The 14,535-nt window shown below is 37.0% G+C and overlaps 1 protein-coding gene across 1 annotated transcript in view; it reads left to right on the top strand.

The window, feature by feature from the left end:
- mettl24 (methyltransferase like 24) overlaps positions 1-14,535 on the top strand; it is a 63,389-nt gene that overhangs the window by 26,425 nt on the left and 22,429 nt on the right. Inside the window, exons 3-4 of the mRNA XM_088938275.1 lie at positions 1,762-1,901; positions 12,711-12,942. Of these exons, the coding sequence (XP_088794401.1) occupies positions 1,762-1,901; positions 12,711-12,942 (372 nt within the window). The remainder of the gene's footprint in view (positions 1-1,761; positions 1,902-12,710; positions 12,943-14,535) is intronic.

Genomic DNA, 14,535 nt, shown 5'->3' with positions numbered 1-14,535 from the left:
GTTGCGATATACTGCAGGTTATGCTTTTCTGCTTTTAGAAGCTGCATCGAGAATTAATATATATGGGTTTGGTGAATTGAAATATGCTGTCACACTATTAAAATAGCCTTTAAAAAGAACACTGTTACAGCTTTAGGTGACTGAGAAGTGTCTCCTGAATTTTAGATAAAGTTTGTCACACTGGCAGAGTAAACACTTCTAACTTCAAAGCAGAGAGTGTGCTGAGGTCTGAGGGGTATACCTTAGTATACCTAGATAAGTTGTGGGTTAATGATTGTCAAGGAGCAGTATAGAAACACACAATATAAGATCACAGGAGAATCAAAAGGAAGAAACAAGAAGAAGCAGGGAAGAAGGAAAGGAGAGACAAGAGCCCAGAGGAATTGGGACATGAAACTTGTGACAGGCGAGTGCCCCTACTTCATAATCATCCAAACCAAACCCGACTGGAACTAAGTATTTGGACCTCGCTAGAAAGAGTATTCTATTCTGTGTTTTTTGGGAATTTGGGTTTCCTGGGTTAAAGATACCACAGTTAGAAATATCTTTCCTGCTTAGTGTGTATTTATATGGATAGGGATATAGGCTCTCATGTATCTAGTGGCATCCAGGGTGCAGAGAGAGATTTAACTGCAGGTTGCATTGTATTTAGTTAGAAGGCAGCTCATCTCTTATGTGGCCTCTGTAGGCATTATGAGTTTAATGCTTAGTAGCAGACTGGGATTTTCTGGGTTACAAGAATGTTAAGCCTCTTAAATGCCATGTTTGTAAATACTGTATACATAGAGAAACTTGTGTGTTGTATGTTTTGTTGTGTGTAGTGTAGTTTGTGTCTTGTCATGGTAATAAATATTTATTTAACCAAGTGTGCCTGGATTATTACTCCTCTCAAAAAAGCTGTGCCAGAGAATTAAGAATCTGTGTGCCTCCAATTATACCAACCACTTGGGTATATTCTGGAAAAGGCATTTACAAGTTGGGGGTTATGAATAATTATTTCACTTATTAACTAAACCGCTCAGTCAAATCCTGATTTTCACCATTTAAGTAGCTCTACATTTGTATCAAAAACCTTGAAAGGTGCATTCAAATGAATGATAAGGTCAATACAGAAATATATGTTTTTTTTTGCAACAGGTAAGAATGCAGCCTATGAAATTTAAAATGAGCTGAAGGGTTTCTTATAATTTTATCTAAGGTTCAGACTGGCAATCCTGGGATTTCTATGAACCTGAAAAAGGCAGATGTCAATCATTAGAACAGCCTTCAACAGAAATTGTAAGCTGCTCTGGAAGGCATTACTTGATATTACCATACAGATACTTATTTCAGCTCAGATCATTGTGGCACGATCAGGTGTGGAAAGCTGTAATTGTGTGGTGGGTTTGCAATCACTTCTTTATTTCCATGAAGCAAGTCAGACAACCTGACGATGCTAAAAATCTAGTATGAGCTTTTAAGGAGCCAGTTCTCAGCACCTCCCCAAGGTGTTGAGTCTTACATGGAAATCTGAAACTTGCATTCCTCCAATGTCGTCATGTCGCAAAATGGCTCATTATATCAGGATATCGTTATATATCAATAATAATATATTATTACTAATATTATTATTACTTCGATCCTTCAAATGCTTATTAATTACTTGCAAAAAGCATAATCAAACATGCATGAAGGACACCGGTGTGGATTTCAAAAGGTTAAATTAATTGATGAGACTGCGTTTGAGTGAGTGAATTAATTAATTTCCCTGTCTTTTGGCAGATTTCTTGTGGAACGCCTCTGGGGGACAGATGGGTTGAAAATCGTGAAGTCACAGAGAGACCCTGGCAGATCTGCCTGGATGAGAGATATAGCCTGTCACACCGCATCAAAAATAAGCAGTGCCGAGTCTATTCACTTGGGTAAGCTAAGACTTCCAGGTCTAGAATCCATCCCCCTTCCCCCTGACTGGGAGAATGCAAAGAGCCTCAAAAAGGATTAGTGCTAGCCGGTTTATCAAATACGGACAGAGGAAGAGGCCTGACAAGCTTAAAAGATTAAGAATAGAAGAGCAATGAATCTGGGAGCTTAACAAGTTTAGATAAGGAGCTCCATGGTGTTAAAATTATAGTTGCCAGCTTGACTTGGAAGGAGAAAAATTCAAGCACAATGAGTAGGTCTTAATACTGTATGTGTGAGAAGCGATACTACAGGTGTTTTAGTGTTTTAGCATTGAAGGGCAGAAGGCTAATAGGATTACCTTTTACCAGTTGTTGGGGAAAAGGATACTTTTCTTGTTAATGAACACCCCCCAAAAAATAGAAAGCACCCTGTGCTGGTACTGGTAAAATCTTGGATGATGAAATCAGGAAGATGATCACTAGTATATATATTGAGCATCACAACGGCTATGTGATGTGAAAGTTATATTATCCATTTAAACAAAGAAATCTTTTGGGCAGAATTGCAGGGTCTGGGTGGTGTGTGTGGACAGTAGAGTTGGCAGAAATTCTTAAATCAGACACAAGGACAAATACGGGAAAAAAACTAGTCTGCAGCCCTCTACAAATGGGAGAAGATGCAAGATCCCTTTCCTCATAAAGTTAAAGATGTGATTTACAACAAGAATCAGACAAGACACTGGAATGACAAGATACAGGAGAACCTCACAGAAAGCATCATTGTTTATGAGGAACAGCATTACAACATTTATCATCAGTTGACATTAAATTCAGTTTTTTTGTTTCTCAATTTACAAATATAAATGTACAGCAGACCTAATGGCGAAATGAGGTTTAACTAAGTACAAATACAATCTAAATTGAATCCTACAGACAGTATTTGGCTCTAAAAACATTCAGAACTGGTAGTGTAATAAAAAGGAATACATCCAAACCAATAAATAACATGCAAACATGTAGTGTTTTATGGGACCAGAAAATATTTATATCTGAAAAAAAAATGTTAGAAAATTGAAAAGAAACATTTCAAAACCATTTACAGTCTCCTAAATTCTCTTATTGGAAGGTTTAAAACTCTCTTTAGGAGTCTCTTCTGAAAAAATGTATGTGAATCTTCAATGCATTGTTTGCTCCTTACAGGAAACCAGGAGGTGTTGTAAATGTTTATCAGCTGTCTTAATAAAAATGATAATAATGGGATTCACATTCTCCTCGTAAATTCAGCTATTTCTCTGGCAGAGGAAGTCTTTATTTTCAAACGTGAACTACTTTGTCACCAAACACAGGTTTTGCTTGTTTCTCTAAAGGATGTTGAGAGGAAAAATACAATCTCGTATTGAATAGAAAAACAAAGCAAACCGCAACATGTAGGCTCAGAAATAAAAAGACTGCTGTGCATGCATTTTCATGCAAACTGTTTGTATTCTTTATTTTCATTTTGTCATCGTACAAATTGCTCCCTTATTTTATAATATTACTGTTATGAAGCAGTTCTAAAGGTTAGCTCTGTTCTCACTTGTCTGTAAAGGCTTCTGGGAGTGGATCTGGCTCCAACTCTACCACAAAGCTTAAACTTCTAATGGCTCCTTTCCAAACAGCTGTAAGCTTAAGAAATGACACAATGAGTTGCTTTAGATGTGGTGTATTGCTTGAATTTCAAGTAGGGAGCAGATGTATGCATATAAGATATAGAATGTAACTCATGTGTACTGTGTTCTGTTTTGCTCCATCAAAGTGTTTACTCACAGGAGTTTTTTGTCCTGAAATAAATTGTATGCATTGCCACTGAGACCAAGTGGTGTTTGGGTGTGATATTAACTTATGATTTCTGAAAGGTTTATAGAGTAAACTGATATTTAAAAAAGATGATCATTTTATGCAAGGCAACTTACCAATTACACCAAATTACGTATCTGGTCATTTTAGTGGGATCTGAGTGAATTATGCGCTAGTTCCTTGCTGAAAGACCCACTTTGGTAGCTTCATGGACCACCAGTGGACTACAGGCTGGGAAACGCTGCTCTAAACCTGATGTTCATGATGTAACACAGGTTTAAAATATACCTATGTGCCTAAATATACCTAATTCTCTAGCTTAGTTTACCATAGTTATAATGTATGGCAGTCTTGTCATTAAGAGTAAGCTGTCATCCAACAAACCAATCCAAATATATCAATAAATGTCTTTATCACAGAACTGAATCTGTTTTTCGTTTTCACAACTGTGCTAGCTAGCATCAATACAAACACTGCATGTAATCTCAAAGGATGGCAGAGTATATGAGTGAGCCTCAGTCATCCTCAGTCACATCACAATGGCTGAAAAGCCCTCAGAATGTGATATTTATCCACATTCACTGGAGGAACAATTATCACTGCAGTGCAGCCAATATGTCATGATTATCAAATGCCTAGCCTTGTTTTATGTTATTTCATTTTCCAACGAAGATAATAAACACAATGGAAACTGAAAACTCAGCATGGTGTCCAAAAAGATCATTCTGATAATAGTGTATAAGACCTGAAACAGAAGACTCCAGTAATCTGAGGTAACAAAAAAGAGTGTAGTTTAATAAGTTACATTACTCAGCTGGTTTTGTCCATTTGTTTATTTCACATGAGGGAATTATATATAAAAAGTGAAAGCTCTCTAATAGTCATGAATGATCTATTCTTAAAGTAATTTCATATCACTTTCTGCTCTGCTCTCTTTTCTATGCTTCAAAAGACTACAAGGACAAAGGAGAAACAGTTGTTCTGTTCCTCAGTAGAACACTGGAAACTGTATCTTTATTTTCTAATGGCTTAGTGCAAAAATATATGTTTACAGAATAATTAATATAAGGACTGCTCAGAGAGAGAGGTATAATTTACATCCCAATAACAACAAACTTCAATGTTGGTACTTTTTAATTGGTTTTACAAAAGAATCTTTGACTTTGTCTCAAATTCTGGTACACAGATTTACATCTTCATTCGCATTTTTGTTATAAACTCTTTCGGCTTCATTTACAATAGAATGTGATAGACAAGGCTCTTCTCAATTACTGCACAGCTTAATGAGCATGCTCTGCAATATTATGTAAGACAGGGATATTTCCCTCCAAAGCAATGCCATTCAGATATCTTGTAAATCAAAGTATACTGGAACAGCCTCCTTATTTTAAAACTCAATAGCATCAAGCTACTGAGAGTGAGAGTGGGAGTGAGTTTTCCTAGACCAAGTGGCACAGCTTATTATTATTAGAACTGATATGGAAGATTGATCCATGTAGATTTAATTAAAATTCTGTGAGTGAAACAAGTGATAGATGCAGAGTGGACTCCATACAGAAATACAACAATAAATACTAAGTATAAGAAATACAAATATATTAAGATAAATTTAAATAAGAGAGAGCTAAGAAACATTCAATTGCACTTAATAACATAATCCTCACCAATTACTATATTGAACGGCAAAGAATCCATTTTTAACAAAAAACATTTGTGAAATATATTTAACTTTTTATTAAAGCAGAAACATGTGACATTGTACTTGAAAACACCATGACAGCATTGAAAATATACATTTCCTTTAAAAAACTACACAGCAAAAACAAAGTACTCTGCTTCTGCTAAACAAAGAAAAATACTTAGCCACAGCACGTTTGATTAACAAGGTCACATACTGTAGTGAAACCTATAACATCTCCCATTTATTTCCCTAGTTGTGTCTGCATTATAGGAAGCCAACATCCATGTGACTTCACAAGCTTCACATTCTTGGTCCTACAACAAAAAGAATGCAGGTTTAGTCATGGACACCACTTCAATCTCCTGCCATGGGCAGACTTCAATTTTAATTTTAATTTGTTTAAAATATATTTACTTTTGATGTGGTGAGATGACAGATGAAAGTGTAATGTAGGGTCTCTGGGTCCTGACCCCAGTCCTGAGGAGATCTACTGTATATGAGCACTATTGAGGTGTCTGGAGGACTCCGTCCATTCCACAAGCCCAGAGCTAAAGGGTTTTACATGTTAAAGGTCACTAAAGCCACCTACTAACTCTGGGTTATTCTCGGTGACTTTGAACCTCCTGGAGATCAGAGTACAGGATGAAAGCCCCTCTGTTAAACACAAGATTGTATCACGTGACACACAGAGGGAAAGAGAAAATAAAATAGTTTGGATTCTGTATGAAACTGTTGAGACGAATCACAAATTTAAAAGACAGCGATTTCAATGGTTATTGATTTCCCAGAAAAATCACTAATAAACCATAAAGTATATCTTGCATCCAGACCCACATACTGTATATATTATTTTTATTTCTAAATAAAGTCAAGCCATTCCTGAGATGATGATGATGACGACGACACAACAACAACAATCATCATCATCATCATCATCTATTCAGCTGTTACCCTCATGGACTCAGACATCAGTTATTCTTTAAATTCAATGTATTGATTTTAATTTTTTTAATTAAATGTTTTGGTTTAAATAAGACAATAATTCAAAGCTTGACTTCCCCCCTTTGAAGTGACAGTGGTCATGCCACCTTCCCAACACGTAACATGTCACACATTGTAATCCACAGTATTACACCCATATTAACAAAGGTTGATTTCTACAGGATGTAACAAATCCATATTAATTTATCATGTGGTCTTACACAAAACCACAAAAAGACAATGGACATAAGGCAAGGTACACTCTGGACAGGACACCAGCGATCAAAAATCAGCAGACCAATGTGCTTTATTCAGTTGCAGACTTTAATTCCTATTGGCTCTGTGATGATTCATAGTTAATTGACCTGTAGATCTCATCCAGCCATACCTGAAAGAAGTGATGGTATCAGCTTTGTTAACATGGCTGGGTAGCTTTATCCAGACACTCACGTCCGGTCTAATACTAGAGCCATGTTTGGAGGACAAGTTCCATTTGTATCTGAACGCAAAATGCACAAACACATTACATTTTACATATTTTCTCATTTGCAAATCTGATGCTCAAGCACATTAAGATATGCATGGGTAAGGAAAAAGCAAATCAAGCTACTTGCAGATCTTGTAAAACACCAGCTTCAATCATTATGCACAGCATAGCTTGTTTACATGACATTACACAAAGCATTTTCTGCTTGGCTTGTCAGATTGAGCAGATGTTCCCTTATCGGCCACCCAGAGAAAGAAGTGTAAAATCCACTTAATGCTGAAGCAGAACTCTGATCCTGTAAAAGTGTGGACTCTGGCAGGACCCTTCTCACCCTTGAGGGCGAGCTCAAGTATCCAGTGTTAAACATATGTTAATTATGTATTCAGGGACACAAACACAATCTGGAAAACATGAAGTGTCTGTAGAAATGCAAAGCAAAAGTCCAATTAAAAAATCAGTCTGTACTCACTAAGGCACTTATGTTTTACAACATAATGTCAACTTGAATAAAATCTATAATTTTCTGTTGCATTAACTTTTATGTTATCAGATGCTTTTGATACTGGTATTTATAATCCACCTAGTGCCATGGTTGTCATTTCTGGCCCTGTTTGTTCCAGCTTGGACCCTATTTACAATTACTAATTGTTGCCAGTAATTAAGCTGCTTGCTTGTTTAGGCTTTATTTCTGCACTCAGACCTTGGTTTCAAAAATACCCTCCTAGACTACTAGCAAAGTCAACACAGACTATGAATTAGAAGTACATTGAAGAACAACATTTAAACCACAAGTCAAAAAAGTTGTAATTGAGAGGATGAGCATTCAGGACTACAGTACAATACACTAACGGTTTGGGTGTCTGGAACAAGCTTTCAGACCTTGTTGTTGAAACAGCTTCTTTGAGATCCTTCAAGAAAACCCAGTGTGAGATCTCTGGATGAATAATCTATGCGCTACTGAATTATCACATGGCCTCCTTTCTTTTGTCACCTTCTTTTTATTTTTTAGCGATGGTACAGAAGAGCAAAACTATATAAAGAGTTCCTAGTCTTACAAGCCTTTTGCAAAAAGACAAAAAATAACACCTGAAGAAGGCTCTATGGCCGAAACGTTGTGTTTTCTTTCTTCTTTTTATCAGCATGGAATAAACCCATTACTTGTTCCTTATTAGCTAATAGAGCCAAGAATCCCGTCCTGATATTTCTTGAAAGAAGCCAGGGTATCAGCATCTTCTAAATTTCTGTTTTCTTACATCTCTGCATAACAGTTTTTTTTTATTTTCTTGTACAGTACTTTTTTCCAAAGCCCCACACATACAAATTCATTTTTCCCACAGACCTTGGTAATTCTGCCTTTAAACTTATTTTCTCAACTGCACAAGAACAAAAAAGATTTAAAAAAAACATTCTATGAGCAAAATGGTTGAATAGTCTGATTTTTTTGTATCTAAACTTTTCCCTAAAGAATTAGTTCACTGCTGTAATTAGGTTAAACAGTTGTAGCTACGTTCTCTGAAATCTTTAGGTGAGGCAAAGAAATCCCAGCATCCCAAAGGAAATTTCCATTAAAGACAAGAATATGTTCGCCCATAAATTTACAACTTGGAATGTTATCCCCAAGGCTATCCCAATTAACTTAGTATCTCAGAAATATTTACCAAGGCTGAAACCGTTTCACAGTGCCTGTTTGTTGTTAACTCCTGAGAGACCTTTTATAAGGTAACATTAAAGGCTATGATTTCTGCTTGGGAGCATTATTTTGACAAAAGGAGGGTGTTGGCATCTCGAGCTCATCATAGCCAGAAAGATCCATGAAAAAATGTCTCTCTCAAGGGATTGAATGAATGCAGACCAGTGCTGTGGGAAAGCAAAGCTGTGCTCTTGCAACTGCAAATGGGTAAGGAATTCAGCTTCTAAGTTCAAGAAATGGAGCAAATGGAAGAAAAGAAAATAAATGTGTTGAGGTACACACCACACTGTTTAACATGATGAGACGCCGGCTCTCCCACAACCCTGTACTGAATAAAGCGGTTAGAAAATGGATGGCTGGAGGTTCCCTATGCTGAGGTCCAGCATGCTCTTCCTTCAACAGCAAGTGGCTCATTCAGCAGATCAAAACCAGCAGTGTTAAGAGGCTTTTCACTGAACAATAAATCTGAGTTTCTGTATAATGCTATATTTAATAATCTGATAATTAACACACCAAGATGGAGCAGGAGTATTTGAATTTACAATGCCCCATACTGTAGCCAGATTTTACTACCTGATATGAAAACAGTAGTTAACGTGGCGCACATGTTTTTGGTGACCAAAGAATTCATAGTTCCATGGATTTTTAAAAAATCTTTTGTGTGCTCCTCTATACCTTAACAAAAACTATCCAAAACCCCAGATGCTGTTGAGCCCATGCTTCGATTGACCTGCTGTGTGCCCTTGTTTGTAACTGAATAATTACACAGTATTATACAATAATGCATTTGACAGATGACATTAAACCTGTTTAACTCACATTTCACGTGTCCTGAAATCCTGAAATCTAATTTACCATCAAGAGCGTTTTTTTGCCTTAATACTGAACTTTGCTTATTTTTACCCCATGCTGAATGCAAAATCTACTGGCAAGTATTATTTTTTGAAAAATAAGCATGTGCAGGGATGCGGTGGTTCAATCAGAAACTCAGTGTTTACAATGTTAAATATTTACATAGAGATTACAAATCACTATGTATTTACAGTTCAGTGTACAGAGATGACCTGAAAAACCATTTTAAAAAATGCAACAGAAAATCATGTAGATGATTGAGATAAAAAATAATTCAGTACAGCTGTCTTGTCAAGTTGGTTTTGTTTTTCAAGTTTTTGAATGTGATACTTCCAGAATCATCTGAAGAATCCTTTCTAGAATCATGTGAATGGGATTCTGATACCATTCGAAACTAGAAAACCATTGATCTGTATAGGTTTAATGCTCTCCCCTAATCTGTAACCTTTCTTGTGTTTTCATGTTCTCAGTTTTTCAGTATTAACATCCCCACTAGTCGTCTCCTGCATTAGCCTTGTTTTTCCCTTGAAATTTAGATCCTCAGATTCTTTTGGTCTTTCTCCCCATCCCAAGACAAAGATGGACTGTTGCCAAATTCTGCCAGTCATATCTCTCTGTAGGCCAAAAACAGTTGAATCGTTTATTTTGTCATTAATCATGCCCAGCACTGCATAACATTGAATATTTACTAGAAGATAGAAGGCAATTTAGCTTGACTTTGAAACAAAGCACTCCTATCAAGTGATTTTTGCTTCATCATGTTTAAGTCACAGATGGTTGCAATTTCACTTTGTTTACTGTGTATTTCTCCAGGCAGCCAGACTTTAATTAAAGCAAAAGGAATGCCTCCCTGCTACAAAAGGCCTTTACCTAAAGTGTTAGCTCACCATACTCTTGCCTTCCAGCAGGCACAGCTTTCACTGATTAGAAAATGCATAAATTCAGCATGTTCCCCTTATTATTTATGTGAGCTGGAGGGGAGGTATCTCTTGCAGTTATAAGAGGGCAAAAATGGTGCCAATATTTCTAATACCCTCCAGAATAAGGAGCTGGAGACTAATTAACAGCAGTTTCAGACTCACTTCTAGTGACAGTGCTCTCAGTCTAAAAAGAGACTCTGGAGTCTGTATGCTCTCCCTGTGTTTGAAAGGGATTTCGCCACATCCTCTGTCACTTGAATAAATACATGTTAAGTTTGATTGGCTATGCTAAATTGCCTAATTTAGAGGTCTTGTTCCCAGTGTGGCCTGATTTTAATAAGGTTTGCTTCTAGTATAACTGTTAATTGGGCAGAGTTGTAGGGATTCGTTCAGAGTATGACCATTACTCGTTACGTGTCTGATACACAACCAATGAGCATGATGGACCAAATGGCTCATCTTTACAATTATTCCTTGGGTCAATTAGGTATTGAGATTGATGGGTTGAAAACCCTCCACTCATTTGTGACCTTTTTTACATTCTTATGTTCTCAAGCTATCAAATCATTCAAAACCTCTCGCTGAAACAGAGATAAAGAGGCCTTAGACCTTAATAAGTATCAATGATTCCCTTTGGATTTCATGGCTTACCGCCATGTCATCAAGACTGATACTGTACTCTTGACTTATTTAAAAAAACGACTGCTGTAGTGTTGTGTGAAATTACTGGCACAATTTAGAAATTGTAACAATAGTGTTAACTTTTGTTGGTTATTAGAAATCAATTGACAGACTAATAACCACTGTGTATACTGATTCAAAATACAAAATATAGGCTTTTATTGATATAAACACGTGTTCATAATAAACCACAAAAATAATAATGTACTTGAAACATTCTGCATTCTGCTGAGATACAAAATGGCTGATCGTTTACTTCAGGGATACCAAGATACAAACACATCAGGATGATGAAAAAATATGAAAAATGTAAGGATTAAACATTAATTTTAACATTGGTTCTAATTTATTGTCATTAATCAGTCTCATATAACTATTGAACATTTTAATACTCAAAGACAAGTAAATACTTTTTCCAATGTGAGTTAATGATATCAAAATGTATTTAGGATAACAACCTTAGTCTCGAGATTCATAATGTTGAATAATGAATCATACATATACAATGACCTCTCAGAAAGAGAGGGAGACAGCTAATGGGGTCAGCCAGAGAATCCTGCTGATGCTGTATGCTGGCAGACAATTCTCCAGTAAGGATCTCCTTGTTAACATTGAGCTAGAATAGGTTCTAAAAGCTCACACAAAAAGTCCACTTCTGTTCCAGGTGAGTCAGATGGGTGGAGAGAAATTCAGTTTGCTCCTCAGTGTAACTGCTATCTCTGAATATTTATACAGTATATTCAGGTGTGTTGACGAAAATACAACTGTATTAACTCCGGTGATCAGATGGATCAATGGCTGGCTACCTAGTCACAAGCTCTCACTGAGTGGAGGACCTTGGGCAGAATTTTGCTTTTTTAGTAGGGCTCATTCCTAATGTGGCATTTTGGACAGAAGTTTCAGTCGAAGCTCAGCCAACAGTTGCAGACACATGGTTTTATTGTCAGCTTGCCAAGTTTCGATTAAGAGTGGAGAGCAAGAGAATAGAGTTGTGCAATGAATTTTAAAGTCGCAAGATTACAGCTGGTGATTGGTTGTTGTCATCAGGTGTAGTGGCTTTCTACACCCAATAGGTTCCTAAATGGTTTTTCATCTAATGGATGATTGTCAGACAGTTTTGATGGCATCTGTAACTGTAGACTCAGAGGGGCCAATGGCTGGACACCCATCATGAAGAGCATGGTGTTGTTTAACAAGAAGGCCCATCTCCCCTGCATTTCTGCAAGCTGGAATCTATAGGACTATTCTGCAGTCCAGGCCACAGAAAGGCCTTGCTAAAAAACCTTTGAAAAACTGAATTCTGTAGTTTACTAATAATCAAGAATGTTAGGATCTTAGGATCTTTTAACTTCTAACGACCAAACGGGATAGATGGGCCAGATGCCCTCCTCTCGTTTTAACCCTATTTTATGTTTCAGTATCTTACACCCCACTGAACATGGCTATGGTGTATTTAATTCTTTACCCCGAACCTGATCTCCACTTTCTTGCCCTTCCTTTAAACTCATACTCCTTTGCTGATATGCAGTCATCTTTCAATTAAATCTCCCTGCTTCATGAGACTATCAAAGATTCCCTTTCAACACAAGATTTGGAACGGGATTTCATTTAGTGTTCCATGTGCTTCAACATTTAAATGCAAAACGAAAGAGTGAATGAAGTAATGCCCACATTGACAACCAGCTTTTTTGTGTGTTTTCAGGCTGGAGATTGTCGACAAGCATCTTGAAATGAGCTTGGCCAAGAGAGGGTGTGAGGTCCACTGCTTTGATCCCAGTATTAAGCAGGCCCACTTGCATGACTCTGAGCTGCGCATGTGGTACCATCGCATCTCTGTGGACTGGAGAGATCCTAATCCAGCTATTCTTGGCCAAAGGCTCCACAGCAACACAAAGAAACTGGCCACGATCTTAAATGAATTTGGCCACAGGAAGGTAAGACCGGAGAATATCAGCAGTCTGTGTCTGCATCCCAGTATCGATAGATATATACAGTAGAACACAATGCTCTGTTCAGAGGTATGTACTTTCAGGGTAACTCCAAAGCCAGTCACTCAAAGGCTTTGGAGGTACCCTGTAAGTACGTACCTGTGAACTTTCTCAGGTCAGTCCCACAGGTAAAAAGGCCTCACACCAGTTTATCTACAGCAGGACAATGGCTCACTGTTCATGTTCAGTTTATTGTAACATTTGTGAGAAAACAGGGATGTCTGTTTACATCAGACACATGAAATGCTTTGTGTGTGGTAGCTCCTAATCTAAAAACTGAAAATGTGAAGTGTAGATGCTTCCTAACTGTTATGTACTGGAAATATTTTTGGACAGTTATGATTTTATTATGAAAGTCATACTTACAGAGGGAATCCTTTTACTGAGTATACAATATACTGTATAATAATGTTCTGTATATGTATATTTATAGGTACAGACACACACCAAATGATTTGACCAGTTAAAAAACAGATTAAAAACTATTGAAAAAGTGGGTTCTTGAGGTAAACACAGGAAAATAATTGTTTTTTATGGAATATAGAGTTGCATTTTTATAAAATGTGAAAGAAAAGGTGTAGGTGTAGTAAAATCCTAGCATACTGTGAAAACAGCTCCCACTATAATTGAGAGAAGATGGTCATGAGATTCTCAAATGAAAATGTTGATGATACATTCACAAGATAAACGTCTGTAGATATATCAAAATACAATACATACTGTACATCTTTTAAAAAGCACATAAAGCAACTGGAGTTTTCCATTGAACATTGGAAGAAGGCTAAACAGTTTTAAAACTACTTTTTTAAATTATTGAATTTAATAGGTTCAAAGTAAGACAGTAGAAAAATATAAAAATAATTCCTTATGCCCAGTACTGAACATGCTGGAGGTTTTGTGGTGGTACGGAATTGTTGATTTTTCTGACACACCAGGGGCCTTCTTACTGCAGAAACTGTAAAACATGAGAGAAATCACTCTCACATGTTAGCCACTACTAGAAGACTTATTGGATGGAAGTTTGATTGCAGTAGGTAAAGGATCTAGTATTCTGCAAAGTCTGCAAAAAAGATTAAAGTTATGGATCGTCCATCTCATTCCCCAGACATCAATCTCATCAATAAATTGATGAAAAATTATCTGGAAAACTGCTCCTAAAAAGAGGAAAGCAAGCTGGGTTCAGAATTCAAAGCTGCAAGTGAAAGATGCAGGAATGTTTTTTAAAGTACAATAGAAGAATACAAACTATAAAACAATGAAAGGGCAGAGTCAGTAATAAAGTAAGTGACCAAACTAGTTTTTGCAAGTTGTTTTTCATTTTATACATATTTTGTCACATACAATCTTTTTTCATCATGGTGCTTTTCACAATTGTGGGCAGGCAGGAGATCCAGCAGACTAGTGGAAATTGACAAGGAAAGCCTGGTGTATTGAGGCAGAGTGAGAGAGTCTGGTGTATTGAGGCTGACTGGGAGAGCCTGGTGTGTTGAGGCTGACTGGGAGAGCCTGATGTGTTGAGGCTGACTGGGAGAGCCTGGT

Source organism: Atractosteus spatula, chromosome 2 (genome assembly GCF_055471065.1).
Source record: "Atractosteus spatula isolate fAtrSpa1 chromosome 2, fAtrSpa1.hap1, whole genome shotgun sequence".
Classification (NCBI taxonomy): Eukaryota; Metazoa; Chordata; class Actinopteri; order Semionotiformes; family Lepisosteidae; genus Atractosteus; species Atractosteus spatula.
This window is presented reverse-complemented; position numbering and strand designations above follow the sequence as displayed.